Source organism: Herpailurus yagouaroundi, unplaced genomic scaffold, assembly GCF_014898765.1.
Source record: "Herpailurus yagouaroundi ecotype Mexico unplaced genomic scaffold, PumYag 205, whole genome shotgun sequence".
In the NCBI taxonomy this organism is placed as follows: domain Eukaryota; kingdom Metazoa; phylum Chordata; class Mammalia; order Carnivora; family Felidae; genus Herpailurus; species Herpailurus yagouaroundi.
In genome coordinates, this window is record NW_024412436.1 from 14,559,309 (window position 1) to 14,578,401 (window position 19,093).

Here is a 19,093-nt window from a genome sequence, read left to right on the forward strand (position 1 = left end):
TGTGGTTGCCCGAGACAAGCCTCCTGCGTAGGTTCCCTGACTTACCCACCTGCCACCTGGCACGGCCTGCCCCCTGCACAAACCTGGGGAGCTTCTGAACCCACACCCTGGGCTCGGCCGTGTCACTCGCGTCAGCCCACAGGGCACTAGGAGGAGGTCTGATGCAAACCAAAGCTTGAAAAAGCGCCCGCGTGTTTCCACTTGTTCTCTGGCTTCTCTGTGACGCAGTGAGCAGAGCCTGGGCGAGTCGCTGGAGGACGAGATGCGGAGCGGGTCCAACTGCCCCCGTGGAGGCCGTCCTAGGCCAGCTAATGGCCTGTGTCCAGAGACACGCGTGAGCCTCAGGCAAGAGCAAGTGACACCCCTTCTCCCTGTAAGCCCAGCCAGGGTCAGGGGACCAACCAGTGACCCACGGACCCACGAGAAATAGACGTCGTAGCTGTTGCTGACTGGCCTGACCCTCTATGATGGTGGTGATGAAGAAGCAGGGAGGATCCGGCCAAGCAGCCACAGGCAATGGGGAGCCAGAGCTGTTGTAGGGTCCGCTGCCTGTCCTGCCGCGGCCTTGGGGGCGAGCGAGGTGAGGACAGAGCCCCCGCTGCCCCCACCACCCGGCTTCCGGTTCAGCAACCCTGGGACAGCACCGCTGCTCACACGGCGAGCAAAATGTTCCGTCCTTCCCTCTAACGAGGACTTTGCCGCAGAAAGCGATGGAAAATACATTATACATGAGACACAGTTTCTGAACTAGTTGCAAGCGTTGTTCTAGGATATTTTTACTTTTCTTCAAACATTCCCTCGAGGGGTGAACTGTCCTACCAAGGAGTTAAACGGAAATAGAAAAGAGCCTTAAAGGAATCCACTCGGCCCCATCATGGTGAGCCCAGCATATTACAGGGTCCCTGTGGCTTTGGGGATTCCTGCCTTCCCTTTAAATAGCTGAGCGCTATTACCGTCGTGGTGGTCGGTAAACAGCAGGTGTCAGAGAAGCAACAACTTCCCCTATTTTGTGATTAAAAATGTTGACTTCAGATCCACTGACTTGAGAAACAGGAGACCCCAGAACAGTAAATCTCTCTACGCCCCCGACTTCCTCATCTATTAATCATTAGTGCTTCACAGTGTCGTTATGAGGATTAAGAGTTAATTCTTCTAGGGGTGCCTGAGTGGCTCGGTCGATAAAGTGTCCAACTTGGGCTCAGGTCATGATCTCACGGTTCGTGGGTTCGAGCCCCGTGTCGGGCTCTGTGCTGACAGCTTGGAGCCCGGAGCCTGCTTCGGATTCTGTGTCTCCTTCGCTCTCTGCCCCTCCCCCGCTGGTGCTCTGTCTCTCAAAAATGAATAAACATTAAAATATATATATAAAAGAGCTAATTCTTTAAAAAAATTTTTAATGTTTATTTATTTTTGAGAGAGAGAGAGAGAGAGAGAGAGACAGAGCATGAGTGGGGGAGGAGCAGACAGAGAGGGAGACGCAAAATCCTAAACAGGCTCCAGGCTCCAAGCTGTCAGCACAGAGCCCAACGTGGGGCTAGAACTCACGAACCGTGAGATTACGACCTGAGCCGAAGCTGGATGCTCAACCGACTGAGCCACCCAGGCGCCCCAAAAGAGCTAATTCTTTTAAAGGCAGGCAGTGGTCACTCTAAAAACAGAAACAGCTCCTGTCCCCAGCACATTTTAGAAATCCGCCAGCCAACACAGACTTCCATTCTGGAAAATTCCTGAGCCAAGGATGGTCTCTCTAAGGCATTCCACGCAACTGCCTCTGAGTTTATGTGTCCCTTTTCAACTGTATCGTGTCCCTCAATTAAACACACCGTTCTCTCCAGAGCCCAAAGGAAGAACAGTGCCAGCGGCTAAAAAGACTGGCGATCAAGTCAGTTCATTGTGGCAGGAGTGCCGGGAATTACGGAAAAGGCACTGTCTTCACTATTCTTCCAGGTAGCTAATGCCGGACAAATAACGTGATCCAAAGTGATGTGGGTCTTTCTCTGGGCTCTGGTACAGGAACGCATTTAGCAGCCTCCTCTGAGGTCAAAGAAATTGGGACAGAGTTTGAAACGGTCTATTTATAAATGTACAGAGTCAGCAAACAGCTGATGTGTGGCACAGGATACAATCAGGTTTTTAAAAAAAAGGCTCCCCCTTATGTAAGCAGCACAAGCTTGCAGTATCGGTCAGCCATCGGTATAACAATGCTGCATAACAAATCATTCCAGCATTCAGCGCCTCGCAACAATAATCATTTATACTTGCTCGCACAGCTGAAGGTTGACTGGGGGGGAGGGGTCACTGGATCCAACGGGCTTGGTTCTGAGCTACAGCTGGGCGGGGTCTGCACCCCGTGCCCCCGGGCTCCTTGCAGTGGGTTGGCCCCAGTGACGTCAGGTCAGGGGAGCAGGCACTCCCAGAACTCGGAAGACCTGGCAGAGCCCAGCGTGCGTGCAGAGGAGAGGGTCCCCGCAATCCCTGGCTTCGGGGAGGTCACGGCTTCAGGGACGTGACCCCACGGATACAGCGGAGGGTGCAGAATCGGGAACAGCAGTGTGGTCTTCCTACTCGACCACTGCCCACCTCCGCCAGCTCCGCCTGCGGGATCACATCGTGGAGTGTCTGCGGCGGGTGCCGGTTTCACACCGTTCAGCTGTACTTCCGGCCTTGACCCCTCCCCCGAAGCAGGTGTGGCTCGGGTAAGCACGAAGGGGGAGGGGCACAGGCGGTCAGGGTGGTAACTCCTGTGGCCTTATCACCACCCCGTTCTTTCCAGAATAAAACCTGGTGCACCTGCCGCCTCCCACCTGGTTACACGGCCCCAAAGGACGCAACAGCCCCGCCCGTCCTCCTCTTCCACAGCCCTGGAGGGAGGGAAAACCGTCCATCCCCCGGGGCTCTCTGCAGCCACAGAGGTCAGAAAACCGACACTGAGGCTGGACACAAGCTTGCGGAAGTTGGGGAAAAAGGAGAACCGCAGCTCCGTCAAGCCACACAGCGCCCTGGGTCCTGCCACGCGCGCAGGCTCCGGCGAACGCGAGACCATCGGTGACACACGACCACCTTGGCCCAGGGAAGTGACACTTGACACGTCCCAGGACAACCAAATCCAGGGTGTGACGACCACAGCTCGCCAGGAACGCTTCTCCCCGAGCTCATGCCGACCCTGGGCTCTCACTGAACTTCCTTTCCTGAACTTGGAGAGGCAGCAGGGGCCCCTGGTCAGACGCTTCCTGCTCCCACCCCGCCCTTCTCCGTGACCCACGGAGCCGACATCCTGCTCCAGTGGGAGAGCGGCTCGCAGAGTGGTCCTGCCCTAGAACGTGAATCATACGCACACGTCAACGCAAGAACCCTGCGGTTCAGACAATTACCCAAAGAACACATTTCCTGATAATTACAGAGCTTGAAACGGATCCACTTGAAAATCCCTTCCTTCCTCCCGAGAAAGCTGAGGAGGTGGTTTAACAACAATCGGCTGCTGAAATGCATCACATTCTGGGTGTTAGGAGACAAGTTCCAAGGAATTTCTTGGAAGGTACAGTTCCCAGAAGGTGGTGGTGCTAACCAGGCCCACTCAGCCTCCCCCTGTGCCCGGCACGGGCTCAGACTCTGGCAGGAGGACCAGAGCTGGAGCCTGGGGGAGGCCGCCGGCCATGGACCACCGCACCTGCACCCACCTCGGCACGGAAGGCATGCCCCGGGGGCGTTCACGGGGGTTTTGGCAGCCACCGAGGGTCAGGACGACAGCGGTAACGTGTGACGGTGTCAGCCGTTCTGAGCTGCGCACACCTCTGTCCTCCCCGCTAATTCCCCAGCAGCCTCCCAGGGGAGGGGTTGTGCTCACTGCGCCCGGGGCTAGAGTCGCACTGAGGGCCTCGTGGATCACCGGGGCAGGGGGCAGGACGGGGAAGCAGCAGAAGCCTGCACACATTACCTCCTGTCCGCTAGGGGCCTTCTGTGTAGACGGCGAGCACGACAGAGTTACACGTGATATGAAAACACACATCTGATGTAAGTAGTGAGGTAGTAAGAGAGACACGTTCCCGGCTAGGTTCTCGCCCGGCCGGTGGCGGGGCCGAGGCCGTGAGGCTGCAGGATGAGTGATCAGTGATGGAGCACGGCTCTCACACCTGCAGACTTGAAGTCAGTGTGCCCTGTCCTCTGCTGTCCACTGGAACTCTCCTCCCTGGTGTCGCCTGCTAACATCGAACGAAACATGCCTTCACGGGAGCAGTGGAGGCTGCAGCAAGGTGGGGTTAGGTGGGGGGGAATGAGGGGACGGAGCCCATGAAAAGGAAAAAAACAGAAAAAGGCCTTTGGAATATGTTTCCTGGAGCAAAACGCCTCATCTACTGCACACAGTTCTAGAAACTGTATGCAAACTCTATGTAAATTTGCAAATGGTAATGCTAATTATTGCTCAGCCCCTTTTCTTTCACACCCTTGGCCTTGACCTTCAGGCTGTAAGGCAGGACTCTGGCAGACACAGCCAGGCCACTGGTCCCTGTCCCCCCAGAGTCAGTGGTCAAGCAGTCAGAAAGGTGAGCAAGCCTGATGTGAAGGATGTGGATTACTGCCTTGCCAGAGAGTCTGGGGTGGGGCTGGGGTACGTTCAGGGGAAAGGGATGAGACAGACACTTAGCTGTCAGTCGTAAAGCACCAGCCAAAGACCAGAAGTCACAGCCGAAGGCATCACTGGTGCCCAAGATATTACCTGGGAAAGTAATTCACAGATCCATGAACTGCCCTTAATACCAAATGACACGTGCTGTTCTCTTAAGTCCTTCTTTACTCTTGGATCACTAGTGTTTTCACATGCTTCTCATCATCTTACCGTACTTCCCTGCTGCCTCATCCAAGACGTGAAACTCTAACACACTGAGTGTCTGAGAAAACATCAACGGGCAAGTAATTGGCAGGAAAAATAATTAACTTTTGATTAAGCTCGCTCTTCCAACGGAAGGCATCATTATTGAAACCTAGAAAAGTTTCAAAAGCTTGCACGATGATTTTCCTTCTGTCGATGCTGGCAAGGTATCTGTTTCTCTCCTACTCACAGGAGGCTCAAACACTCCTTTCGGGTTGACAGGTGGCTTTACGGTGTCCTGCATCCCATCCGCTCTGAACAGAGATGGGGATGTCGTCTGGATCTCGGCTGTGGGTACCGCTTCCTCTACCTGCAAGTTACTGGTCTCTACACTTCGCTGCTCTCTGCACACACTTTCCTGCTGGACGGTGACGTCCCTCTGCCATCGGGCTTCCCCAGCTATGTCTCGGAGAGCACGCGCACCCATGAATGTGCATGCACACGTGTGTTCCGGAGGCGCCCGGCGGCTGTGACCTCTGCCCATCCATTCAGAACAACTCTCCGAACGCAGGCTCCCCTTCATCACGCTTCCTGTCCCAGCCCTGACACGCTCCCCGTGACGCTGTCAATCAATCTGCGAGGCTGAGTGGCCGTTGAAACCTCAAAGGAAAGCCAGCAGCTAGTTAAAAGCTTCCTGGAGCCGGGCAGGTGCATCCCCAGCGCCAGCCAGGAACAAAGGCCGCAGGGGCAGCATCAGGTGCAAATGCCATCCATCATCACGCAAAGATAGAGGACCTCCCGACCCAACCAGAGGCACCCGCAAGGATGCAGCGCCACCACTCTGGTGATGGCCACCACTCTAATCGGCTCCTTTCATCTCTGGAGGTTTCCACACGCTCCCACCTCCCCCGCCCCTGCCATTTGCCTTCGGGGGAGACGGGGCTGGAGCAGGCATGAGCCTCGCTGGCCCCTTTTACCGTGTGACCGGCCACGACCCCGTGGCCGTCCACCCTCGGTGTGGCGTTCCTGCACTGACCTTTCTCAGGAGGAAGCAGATGCGTTCAATGTTCCTCAGCCGTTCCCTCTTCAGGACGCAAAAGAGAGGAAAAGAGGGGAGGTTGGAGGTTAGATGTTCTGCTGCGAGAACCTGAGAAGCCCCCACATTCGGCCCCCAGTACAGGAGGCAGAACCCACCAGAGACCCCTCCCGGCCACGTGGCCTGCATGCTCCCACCCAGCACCTCCTAACGAGAGTTTCTGCTCATAGAACTCACTAGCAAAAAAACAAATCATCCAATTGTAAATGGGCAGAGGATCTGAACAGATATGTTCCCAAAGAAGACATACAGACGGCCAATGGGTATGCGAAAAGGTGCTCATCGCCCATCATCGGGGAAATGCAAATCAAAGCCACGGTGGGGTGCCGCCTCACACCTGTCAGGATGGCCCAAATCAACAACACAGGAAACCACAGTGTCAGTGAGGATGGTGCGGAGAGAGGAGAACCCTCGTGCACTGCTGGTGGGAATGCAAACTGGTGCAGACACTGTGGAGAACAGTATGGGGGGGGGTCCTCAAAAAGTTAAAAATAGAACTACCCTACAATCCAATAATTCTACTTCTGAATGTCTGCCTGGAAGAAACGAAATCACTGCCTGGGAAAGATATCTGCACCTCTGTCCTCACTGCAGTGTCAGTAGTATTTCCAATAGCCACAACACAGAGTCCACCTAAGTGTCCCTGGATAGATGAATGGAAGAAGAAAATGTCATACACACACACACACACACACACACACACACACACAGCATATACATACTATTATATAGTATGATATACACACATACACATACACAGTATGCATATAGTATATTATATAGTATGAGATACGTACACATATACACACACATGCACATGTACACACACAGCATATACATACTATTATATAGTATGATATACACACATACACATACACAGTATGCATATAGTATATTATATAGTATGACATACGTACACATATACACACACAGCATATATACAGCATACTATTACATAGCATGATACATGTACACACGTGCACACAACACACACAAACACTGGAATATTACTCAGCCATAAAAAAGAAGGAACCCCCTGCCGTTTGTAACAATGTGGACGGAGGAGAGGGCATTATGCCGAGTGAGGTAAGCCAGACAGAGAAAGACAAATCCCGTGCGATCTCACTTATGTTGGTGGAATCTACAAACGTACAACAACAACAAAGCAAACTCCTAGAAAAGGAGATCAGAAGTGTGGTCATCAGAGACAGGGAGTGGGGGAGGGGTGAAAAGGCACAAACTTGTGGTTATAAGACAAGTACCAGGGACATCCTTCCTGGCGCCCACAATCAGCCCTCCTGGGAAGACCGCTTGGGCCCACTTGGGTCCCTGGAGCACGGGTGTCCTGATTTGTGTCCAAGGTAGGGTGGACCCCCGCCATTGGTTTTATTTTTCTAAAGTGAGTATATTTAGGGGAACTCATCATCACACTATGCCCCCAGGCTAAGACTTCTGCAAATGTCGAGGTCCCTGTCTGGAGCCTGGCTCACTGCTGGGGACAGGTGCCTAATGGCTGGGCAGGTGATGACAGTCACGTCACACACCGTGTGTTGCCTCCCCTTTCCCGCAATGACTTTCTTGTTTTCTGGAGCCACTGTGAGCACGGCTGCGGCATCCGCCGGCGCTCTGTTACCGAGGCAATGTGGTGGCCGTGGATGTGACGGTAATGAAATTCCTCGCGGATCTGGAGGAGACAGGTGGCTGGGACACTTCTATTTCCCTAACTGACTCATACAGTGATCCCTGGGCGCCCTTTAAGAGCCCACATCAGGACAGATTAGCGCCCACGTGTCAAGGAAGGCAGACCATGCGTGTGCGCGCCCACACACGCACGTGTGCGCCCACACAAACCCCCATGCAGCTGGGCATCGAGGCTGCCTACGTGCAGAATAAGGAAAGGTGTGCAGAACCAGGCACAGAGAGGGTGCCGTGGGACACACGGGCTGGTCCTCAGGGGACAACAGCTCCCTCGCTCCGTGGCGACAGTGAAGGCCCCACTGGGAAAAGGAAGGGAAGGGCTAAATGAGATGCTAGAGTAACACGGGGGCCCCTTCCTCCTCCTGGAAGGGGGTCTGCCCCGAGGGCCCAGCAAGTCTGTGCTTTAGGGGATCTTCCTAGAGCAACTGCTTATAAGCTGAGTCCCCCCGGGGCTGGCGTCACCGCCCAGGGGGGGCAACTGTTCCGAGCCTCCTGAGGCTGAGCTGCCTCCACGGAGGCCGAGATCGCTCCAACACAGTTTAAAGAGGCATCTAAAGCGCTTAACTTCCTGCCAGGGAGTAAATCCTAAGAACCAAGAAAATGTGCCTAATATTCTTCCATGTAGGGTTTTAACAGATTTTTTTTTTAAAATCCCAGATAAGAGGGACGCCTGGGGGGCTCAGTCGGTTGGGCATCCGAGTTCGGCTCAGGGCATGATCTCATAGTTCATGAGTTTGAGCCCCGAGTCGGGCTCTGTGCTGACAGCTCAGAGCCTGAAGCCTGCTTCCGATTCTGTGTCTCCCTCGCTCTCTGCCCCTGCCCCACTCATGCTCGCTCACGCGCTCGCTCTCTCTTTCTCTCTGCTCCTCCCCCATGTCCTTCCCATGCTCGCTCCCTCTTTCTCAAAATAAATAAACTTTCAAAATCCCAGACAAGACTCCTTTCCCTGGGCCTTCAGTCTGTCTACACGTTTGGCCAGCAGGGTCCAGGCTCCTTAATTACATCACAACCTGTTGGAAGCGTGGCTCTAATGACAGGAGTAAAGAGCTGAGACCCAGCCTCCAGGCTCACCTCACCCTGCAGGATTCACTTTCATCAACAACAGTTGAGCTCCTACTGTATGCAGGCTCCGTTCTTGCTCCGACCCTCAGCAGAGGCCGCCTCGGCCCCCGTGTGGGTCCTGTTTCCTCCGTCCCATCTGAACTAAGAAAACTGCCTGCTCCGTGACGTTTGTCTGTGGGTCGGATTTGCAGGACGGAGCTGAGTGGGGGACACATTTCTGCACTCGCGTGACCCTGGGGTCATTTCAGAAAGCCCTGGGTGTTCTAAGTGAGCTGTGTCCTGATTTGAGCCCGGACAGCTAGGAGGACGCAGCGCAGGCAGCTGACCCCCCGGGACGCGCCCTCTCGAGCTGAGCAGCTCTGTGCCCTCGGCGGGTGCAGACGAGCCACTGCCAAACAAACGAAACATCCAGAAAGAAGTGAGGCCTTTCAGGCCCTGTGGAGCCAGGTTAGCCGGGGTGGGGGGAACACTGGCCGATGGAAACCAGATGGATTTTAACGCAAGTTTCATACAACTCAGGAGTTTCCAAGCGCCTCTGAGGGAGTCTTTCAACTTGTAACAAAATTCTGCTTCCCACAGTCGACTTTGAAAGGGTTTGGCTCTACGCCATGGAACCAAAGCATGGGTGCCAAAGGGATTCTGAAATCAGGCTTTAGGAAATCAGATCTCCGAAAGAGACAACACAGAGGAGGAGGTCAGAACACAGACGGCACACCTCGAATCCTGACCTCGCCGCCTGCGAGCCGTGGGCCCCTGCGCGGGTCTGTACTCGCGGTAAACGATGCCGGCGTGGGAGAGGATCCTACGTTACACACACGAGGTTCCCGCAGGCGGAAAAGACTACCAAAACCCGGCGACTCCAGTAAAAACCCTGCACTTCACGGAGGCCACCCTGAAGCCTAGTCCCCTCCAGGGAGCTTAACTTTCTCCAAGAACGGACCCCTGTGTCCCTGTCACTAGAGAGTGATGCCGCGAGCCTTCCAGGTTAAGACAGCGTCACACTAGTAAATCCTGCTGGTCAGTCTACAGCCTCTAAATAAAACTATCATCAGGGCGCTGACTGGCTCAGTCAGTTGAGCGTCTGACTCCTGAGTTCAGCTCAGGTCATGATCTCGTGGTTTGCGTGATCGAGCCCACATCGGGCTCTGTCCTGACAGCCCGGAGCCTGGAGCCTGCTTCAGGTTCTGTGTCTCCCTCTCTCTCTGCCCCTCTCCTGCTTACATTCTCTGTCTCTCTGTCCCCCTCCCACTCTCAAAAATAAACACTAAAAAATTTTTTAAAACAAGTATCAACAGAGCTACTCAAACCAACACTTGCTTCCATGCTGGAAGGGCCTGGGAGGACCTTCATCGGTGCTTGGGCCCCGTGAGTTCAGATGGAGAGATGCCCCCTGAGTGACCCGCGTGCACCCCATCCTCTGAGCCCAGCAGTGCTGGTCTGGAATGAGTGTGGACAAGGCCCTGTCTGCGTGCATGGCCGGTCCCCGGCTCCTGGAAGTAGGCTGCACTGACCAGAGAAGCAGAGACCCCACCCACCCCTTCCCTACGAGCGCCCCTATCCCTCTCCTGCACCAAGGCCGCTCTCCACGCCCACCTCCATATGGGAGCAGCTGACAACTGAGAGGGAGTGGTAAGACCCGGAGCGGTGACCTGGGGCAGAGGGGCTGTCACCGCACAGACGACCAGACCGCGTCGGGTTCCCCAGCGGAAAGTGAGTCGGCTTGGGCCCACGGAACCTCTCAAGGTGGGCGTCTCCTGGGCGGTGGTGTGGGGTCAGGGGCCCCGAACACCGACTCTGCACTTGTCCCACTGAGACGCTGGCCAGTGCCGAGCACGAACGACCACTAAGGAGGCTCCCGTCCCCCACAACATGCTGGTTCAAGGACGAATAACCACAAGACAGCACGAGGCCTCAGCACGGCAGACCCCCCCCCCCCACCTGGGTGACTGGGGTGCTCATACTTGTGAGTTAAGTGGAGACGTCCGACCTCGGGCACGAGATGTGTCCTCAACAGCCCGGAGCCAGGCACTCAGGGCTGGTATGTCCTTCACCCGCCCCACCCGTATCAGAACCTCCCTCCTCCACAGGCCCGTCACCAGCCTGCCCTCCGCCACCCTGCCCACTGCCCCCTTGCCCTCTGCCACCCTACCCACCACCCCCCCGCCCCCTGCCCCCCCCCCCCCCCCCCATCACCCTGCCCTCCACCACGCCCCTGCCCTCCACCCCCCTGCCCTCCTGAACCCTGCCCGCCACCAGCTCCCACCACTTACCGCGTGAACAGGGTTGCACTGGTCTATGGGGCTCTTAAAATCTGTCCTTAACTCATCGAAGGCAATTATCTGAAACGAATACGCAGAATCGAGATGTTAGTGCAAGCGTGAGCCAATGCACCAGGCCACAGGCTCCCTGTAGATCTGCTGCAAATGATACAGGGGCCGGGGAGGTCAAGGACAGGAGGCTGGCTGGAGTCGGTGGCGGTCAGAGCTGGCGACAGACGCCTGGGGCTGACTGGGCTCCTGTGTCATCTTCTGCGTCCGCTTAAAAGTCCCCCAATTAGGAACAGGCCAGGTGCTGCATACGGCCTCATCCTTGTGACTGGTAGACAAATAAGGCCCACAGACCTCATACGCAGCCTGGTGAGGACAGACGACAGAACCGTCCTCTCAAAGCTAAACTCACTCACAAACTAGCCCTAGAGGAGGTCAGAGGCCAGGGCCTCAGGTGCACGGAGCTGGTGGGTCAGGAGAGGCAGGGCCAGGCCAGGGGGGTCTGCAAAGAACTCAGGAAGGAAGAAGAACTCAGTGGGAAGCTGTTTCTTTTTTCAAATTTATTTCTTTATTTTGAGAGAGAAGCAAGAGAGAGTGAGCACACTAGCAGGGGAGGGGCAAAGAGATGTGGACAGAGGATCCAGAGAGGTCTCTGCGCTGACAGCACAGAGCCTGACGTGGGGCTTGATCTCACGAACTGCGAGGTCATGACCTGAGCCGAAGTCGGACGCTCAACCAACTAAGCCATCCAGAAGCCCCACGTCAAAGTACTTTTGAAGGTTCCCCCCTTTTATATGAGCCAGCAACACTTTTTTTTTAAAGTCCGTTTATTTTGAGAGAGGAGAGAGATAGAGTGCACAAGCAGGAGAAGGGCAGAGAGAGAGAGGGACAGAGAGACCCTCAAGCAGGCTCCACACGGGGAGCCCTACACGGGGCTTCATTTCACGAACCACGAGATCATGACCCGAGCCAAGATCAAGAGTCGGACGCTTGACCGACAGAGCCCCCCGGGAGCCCCCATGTGTGAAGCTGTGTCTGTGAACTTGAGCCCTGTCTGTGCCACCACTAAGCCGAAGCTAACTCATCACAGAGGTCCTGCCCCAGACTCTCCAGCCTCTCCCCGGCCCCAACCGCCACAGGGTCACAGAGCAACGACTCACTGGCCAAGTGGAGTCCCCACGAGGGGCCCCACCAGGGCTAGTGATGCCCCCTCCCCACAGCAACATCAGCAGACTCTCAGGCAGCCTGGACCCACCTCAAGAAGCAGGGAGTTGTGTCTCAAGGAGCTCTCCTTCTTTAGGCCAACAGCATTTATAATCAGGGGATTAAAAATCACCTTGCTTGTCTAAAACAGTTATTTTGCTAAAAATAATAGCGCTGCACTGCGGCAAACCCTTCCTGGAAGGGTGAGAAGTGGCTGAAATCTCAACCCGCTATAGGTAATGAGTCCCCAGGGCTGCCCCACTGAGGGCTGAGCATTTAGGAGACGCCTCTTTTCTCTGGAATGTTCTCTCCCGGCAGTGCCCTCTGGCTTCCGCAAGCTCCTCGCTGGGTGAGCCCTCACGATCTCGAGTCTGCATCGCATGATCTTACTGCTCGCGCACTGGGCGCACTGGGTGGGGCGCCTGCCTGGCGTCCGGTTCGGGGAGCCGAGCCCCAGGCACCGTGCTCGGATGACGGGGTCTCCGGGCTCGGACAGCGAGCACCGTACCCCAGGTCCGGAATCCAGGATCAGCTGTGTGCCTTGCAACACAGTGTCGCTTCTCTGGGATCGAAAGGGCAGAAAGAAAGTGCGGAGTTACTAAAGACACCGGAAGACTCCCCACCCCGTTCGTAGCTTCGGGACACAACGGTGAGCGGGAAGACACGGCCCTGTCGTCACAGAGTTTACCACAGGGACTGGGTGGGGGTGATATGAAGAAACAGAATTGGGGGGAGGTCTGAGAGGTCTCTGGGGAGGTGCCCCCTCACCTGAGAGACCTGAATGACCAGGAGCCAGACATGGAAAGTTCCAGAAGGAAGTTAGGCTGCAGAGGCCCCGAAGGGGAAGCAAGGTCTGAAGGAGGGAGATGCAGAAGGGCCACAGAGGCCGAAGCCCCCCGATGGAGACACCACGGGAGACGAGGCCGGGAGCAGGGACCGGCCAGAACCCCACCCGTGCAGGGCTCCCGTGGCCATGCTCCACCAGCTAGGCCTCTGTGGTCCCGGGCGCTGTGGCCTCCGGGGGGCTTGCAGAGCTGAGCACATCGGCTGCTCGCAACCTGACAAAGGGAACCGACCGCCTGGACGTGACCGAGTGGCCATCGGCGACACACCGGTGCTGGTGACCCCAGCGCCGACCGCACACGCCGGGGAGGTGCTGGCGAGCAGATCAGGTCTTTCAGCGAGGCCGCGAGTTCACCCAGCGGAAAATCAGTGCCCAGAGAGTGGGGGACAGAAGGAGGGGCATCCTGGCACATCGGACCGGGGAAGCCAGGTGGCAGCTGGGCGTTGGGAAAAGCAGTCCGTCTTTTTCCAATGGGGGGGCGCGTGGCCCGAGCCCGGAATCTCTGCCTCCGGGCCCACCTGGACAGGCACGGCTCCCTCACCCGGGTCCGTGCTCAGACTCCCACACGGAGTCCAGTGGGGCCAACCCCTCTCCTTGTTTCTCCGTGTCGTGGGCCGAATAACGTCCCCGGGTTCTCATCCTCCCGGAACCTCAGAACGTGACCCTATTTGGAAGTAGGGTCTCTGCAGATATAATCACTCGAAATGACACTACAGACCCGAAATCCAGTGACGGCGTCCCCGTAGAGAAAAGGACACGGGAGACTGCAGTGCTGTGGCTACAAACCAGGAGAACCACGGATCGTCAGCAGCCACCGCAAGCCAGGAGCCTCCCCAGAGCCTCCCGAGAGAGCAGTCTCGACGGCGGACTTCGGCCTACAGACGTGGGAGGGAAAAACACCTGTGATTTCAAGCCACCTAGTCGGTGGTGGCCTGCGAAGGCAGTCATGGGAAAACCAATACACTCCATTCACAGAGTGTCTGAAATTGCCACCGCTGGGACCTGAGACATCTGCGGGAAGACATGGCTCTGGTGACAAACAGGAGCATTTCTGGACCAAAATAAATACCCCCGCCCCCGGGGAAGCAGGCTGTTACCTGCACCCTGAGCCTTCCCGTAAGTCCTCCAAAGCCACACTCAGGATGCACTTGTAGGGGCGCCCGGGTGGCTCAGTTCAACGTCCGACTTCAGCTCAGGCCATGATCTCACAGTTCTTGAGTTCGAGCCCCACATCAGGCTCTGCGCTGACGGCCTGTCAGTGCAGAGTCCGCTTCAGATCCTCTGTCCCTCTCTCTCTGCCCCTCCCCCGCTCGCGCTCTCCCCAAAATAAATAAATATTTAAAAAAATAATAAGGCACTTGTAATTTAGAAAGAACGGGGTTTTTATGACCTCACCACATCTTTTCCCTATTCCCTATCACACCATTCCCACACAACACGCAGCCCAAGCCCGCTCTGGGACGGGAGAGGGACGGCTGATGGGAACAAGTTTACTGCTGGGGACCCATGTGTGGCGTGACATTTGGTCCCGGTTCTACGTCTGACCCTGGTGCGGCCATGAGTCCTAACATCTCTGTTCCCTGATCCTAACCCGCTCCAGGCCAGGGTTTGCTAAGCCACCTCTCAGCCCCTCGGAAGAAAGCTCCACACTCACGGACGCCAGCCGCTCCTTCGGGTCCTGCCTCAGCTCCTGTCACCGCACCGCATGCAGAGACCCAGGGTCTCTGACACGCAATTTACTGCCCACCTCCTTTCCTAAAACCGTGCAAGGCCCACAGGTCACGGGTGCTTTAAACTTCCCTAAGTATTTTCACGTGTTTTGTTTTGTGTTCGTTTTCCATAACATCCCAAATTGGGGTGCCGTCCGCTTTCCCAGTGAACAATCGAGGAGAATGATGGGTCATCAGGAATGCCCGAGGTCACCCAGCAGAAGGGGGACTAAAACCGTCCCTCCCTCCGACGCTCCTCCTTGTGCTGTTTGCACGGGGCCACACAGCCTCACCGCTCTTCCTGGGGGAGTGAGAAATGTTTACTATACCCCCACCGGTACAGGGTGCCATACTGGGCAGGACACAACGGGCTTAGCACCGACAGCCCTGTCTTCTAAGGACTCCCAATCAAGGAAATTGCTTCACCCTACCCGGCCAAGAGCTTAGAAAAGAAAACTATTTCAGACCGGCACCGGGCGTCTGAGTCTCCCCCTAACCTCACCCCGATTTCACCTCCGTATCAGTCAGCGTTCTGGAGAGAACTGGCTCATGCAGTCCCAAAGGCTGGCAAGTCCCAAACCTGCGGGGCGGGCCGGCAGCCCGGAGACACAGGCGAGGTCGATGCTGCAGGAGCAGCCTGAAAGCCACCTGCTGCAGAATTCTCTCTGGCTCGCGGGAGGCCAGTCTTCTCTTCTATTCGGGGCTTTGGCTGATTAGATGAGGCCCACCCACATTAGGAAGGACAATCTGCTTGTGCTCAAAGTCGCTGATTCGTTTCCATTTTATTTTTTAGTTATCTTGTTAAAATCCAGTACAGTTAACGTACAGTGTTATGTCGAACACTTCTGTGCACGACTCGGTGCTCATCATGAGAAGTGTAGTCTTAATCCCTTTCACCTAGTTCACCCATCACTCCCCCACCCTCCGCTCTGGGGACCATCGGCTTGCTCTCCAGAGTTGAGAGTCTGTTTCTTGGTTAGTCTGTTTCTTTGTTTTGTTTCTTAAATTCCTCATATGGGTGAGATCGTACGGTCTTTGTCTTTCTCGGACTTATTTCACTTAACATTGTACCCTCTACGAGCAATCCACGTTATCGCAAATGGCAAGATTTCATTCCTTTTTATGGCTAATATTCCGTTCTTTTTCATCATCAGTCCACGGACTCTCGGGCTGCTTCCACAGCTTGGCGATTGTAAATAATGCTGCTGTAAACACAGGGGTGCATGTATGCTTTCGAGTCGGTGTTTTCATACTCTTTGGGTAAATACTCAGCAGAGGAATTATTGATCATAGGGTAATTTTAATCTCCTGAGGAACCCCCCACACGGTTTCCCACAGTGGCCGTACCAGTTTGCATTCCCGCCAACAGTGCACGAGGGGTCCCTTTTCTCCACATCCTCCCCAGCACCTGTTGTTTCCTGTGTTGTTGATTCTGGCCATTCTGACTGGTGTGAGGTGATATCTCGTCGTGGTTTTGATTTGTATTTCTCTGATGATCAGTGATGTTGAACATCTTTTCATGTGTCTGTTTACCATCTGGATGTCTTCTTTGGACTATGTCTTCTATTTTTTAATCGGATTATTTATTTTTCAATCGGATGTTGAGTTGTGTAAGTTCTTCATATATTTTGGATACTAGCCCTTTACATCATGTGCAAATATCTTCTCTCATTCCATAGGTTCCCTTTTAGTTTTGTTAATTGTTCCTTCACTGTGCAGAAGCATTTTGATATAATCACATTTTTTTTTTTTTTTTTTGCATTTATTTCCCTTAGGAGACATATCTAGAAAACTGGCTATGGCTGATGTCAGAGAGACTGTGCTCTCTTCTAGGATTTCTACGGTTTCAGGTCTCACATTTGTCTTCAATCCAATTTTTTTTTTTAATTTCTTTTTAAGTTTATTTATTTTCGACAGAGACAGAGTGCGAGCATGAGCTGGGGAGGAGCAGAGAGAGAGGGAGACACAGAATCTGAAGCAGGCTCCAGGCCCCAAGCTGTTAGCACAGAGCCCGACGCGGGGCTCAAACTCACAAACTGTGAGATCATGACTTGGGCCGAAGGCAGACGCTTAACCGACTGAGCCACCCAGGCAGCCCTGTCTTCAATCCAACTTGAGGTTAGTTTTGTATGTGGTGTGAGAAAGTGGTCAAGGTTCATTCTTTTGCATGTAGCTGCCCAGTTTTACTAGCATCATTTCTTGAAGAGACTGTCTTTCCCCATTGTATATTCTTGCCTCATTCTTGAAGGTCAATTGACCATATCATCGTGTATTTACTTCTGGGCTCTGTATACTTTTATATTGACCTATGTGTCTATTTCCGTGCCAGTCCCATAGTATTTTAATTACTACAGCTTTGTACTATAACTTGAAATCTGTTATTGTGATGCCTCACAAAGAAGCTTTGCTCTTCTTTTTCGAGATTGCTTTGGGTACTCAGGGCCTTTTGTGGTTCCATACAAATTTTAGGATTGTGTTTTCTAGTTCTGTGAAAAATACTGTAGGTATTTTGATAGGGATTGCATTTAAAGTGTGGATTGCTTCGGGAAGTACAGAAATTTTAACAATACTTGTTCTTCCAACCAAGAAGCATGGAATGTTTCTCTATTTCTTTGTGTCATCTTCACTTTCTTTCCTCAGTGTTTTACAGTTTTCAGAGTACAGGTCTTTCATCTTTTTGGTTAGGTTTATTCCTAGGTATTTTGTTATTTTTGGTGCAATTTTTGGTGACGTTACTGAATTCATTTATCAGTTCTAGTAACTTTTTGGTGGAGTCTTTAGGGTTTTATATATATAGTATCATGTCATCTGCAAGTAGTGAAAGTTTTACTTCTTACTTACCAATTTGGATGCCTTTTATTCCTTTTTCTTATCTGACTGCTGTGTCTAGTTCTTCTAGTACCTTGTTGAATAAAAGTGGTGAGAGTGGAGGGGTGCCTGGGTGGCTTAGTTGGTTAAGTGTCTGACTTTGGCTAAGGTTTTGATCTTGCAGTTCATGAGTTTGAGCCCCACATCAGGCTCTGTGCTGACAGCTCAGAGCCTGGAGCCTGCTTCAGATTTTGTGTCTCCCTCTCTCTCTGCCCCTCTCCCACTCATGCTCTCTCTCTCAAAAATAAATAAAAATTGAAAAAAAAATTAAAAATAAAAGTGGTGAGAGTGGACATCCTTGTCTTGTTCCTGACCTTAGGAGAAAAGTTCTGTTTTCCCCATTAGAAATGATGTTTACCGTGGGTGTTTCATATGTGGCCCTTATGTTGAGGTATGTTCCCTCTAAACCCACTTTGTTGACGGTTTTTATCATGAATGAATGTTATACTTTGTCAAATGCTTTTCCTGCATCTACTGAAAGGATCATTACGGTTTTTATCCTTTCTCTTGTTGATGTGATGTATCATGTTGACTGATTTGCAAGCATTGAACCTTCCTTGCATCCCAGGAATGAATCCCACTTGATCATGGTGAATAATTTTTTATTTTTTATTTTTTTTATTTATTTATTTTTTTTAATTTTTTTTTTCAACATTTTTAATTTATTTTTGGGACAGAGCGAGACAGAGCATGAACGGGGGAGGGGCAGAGAGAGAGGGAGACACAGAATCGGAAACAGGCTCCAGGCTCTGAGCCATCAGCCCAGAGCCCGACGCGGGGCTCGAACTCCCGGACCGCGAGATCGTGACCTGGCTGAAGTCGGACGCTTAACCGACTGCGCCACCCAGGCGCCCCAATCATGGTGAATAATTTTTTAAATATATTGCTGGATTCCATTTGCTAATATTTTCTTGAGAATTTTTGCACCTGTGTTCATCAGGAATATTGGCCTGTAGTTCTCTTTTCTCTCTCTCTTTTTTTGTTTTGTGATGTCTTTATCTTTTTGGTATCAGGGTAATGCTAGCTTCATAGAATGAATTTGGAAGCTTTTCTTCCTCTTCTATTCTTTTGAATAGTTTGAGAAGAATAGGTATCAACTCTTAAGTGTTTGGTAGAATTTCCCTATGAAGGCATCTGGTCCTGGACTTTTGTTTGCTGGGAGTTTTTTGGTTTTTTTTTTTTTTTTTTTTTTTTTTTTTTTTTTTTATTACTGATTCAATTTCATTGCTGGCATCCAGTCTGCTCAAATTTTCTATTTCTTCCTGGTTCAGTTTTGGGAGGGTGTATGTTTCTAGGAATGTATCCATTTCTTCTAGGTTGTCCAATTTGTTGGCACATAATTTTTTTCATAATATTCTCTTATAATCCTTTGTATTTCTGTGGTGTTTATTTCTGATTTTGAGTCACCCCTCCTTTTTTTGTGAGTCTGGCTAAAGGCTTATCAATTTTGTTGATCTTTTCAAAGAACCAGCTCCTGGTTTCATTGATCTGTTCTTTCTTTCTTTCTTTCTTTCTTTCTTTCTTTCTTTCTTTCTTTCACTT

At 52.8% G+C, this 19,093-nt stretch overlaps 1 protein-coding gene across 9 annotated transcripts in view; it reads right to left on the reverse strand.

Moving 5' to 3' along the window:
- CNIH3 (cornichon family AMPA receptor auxiliary protein 3) overlaps nucleotides 1–19,093 on the reverse strand; it is a 133,422-nt gene that overhangs the window by 80,718 nt on the left and 33,611 nt on the right. For 6 of the 9 annotated variants that reach the window (XR_005783675.1, XM_040451945.1, XM_040451939.1 and 3 more), the window contains exons 2-3: nucleotides 10,931–10,999; nucleotides 5,841–5,888 (exon numbers count right to left, since the gene is read on the reverse strand). The exons of 1 other annotated variant lie outside the window; for it this stretch is intronic. Coding sequence is in view for 7 of the 8 variants with exons in the window: in XM_040451945.1 (XP_040307879.1) it covers nucleotides 5,841–5,888; nucleotides 10,931–10,999 (117 nt within the window). In the remaining variant the exon portion in view is untranslated. The remainder of the gene's footprint in view (nucleotides 1–5,840; nucleotides 5,889–10,930; nucleotides 11,000–19,093) is intronic. 2 more of the 9 variants (XM_040451940.1, XM_040451948.1) reach the window with 1 other exon arrangement.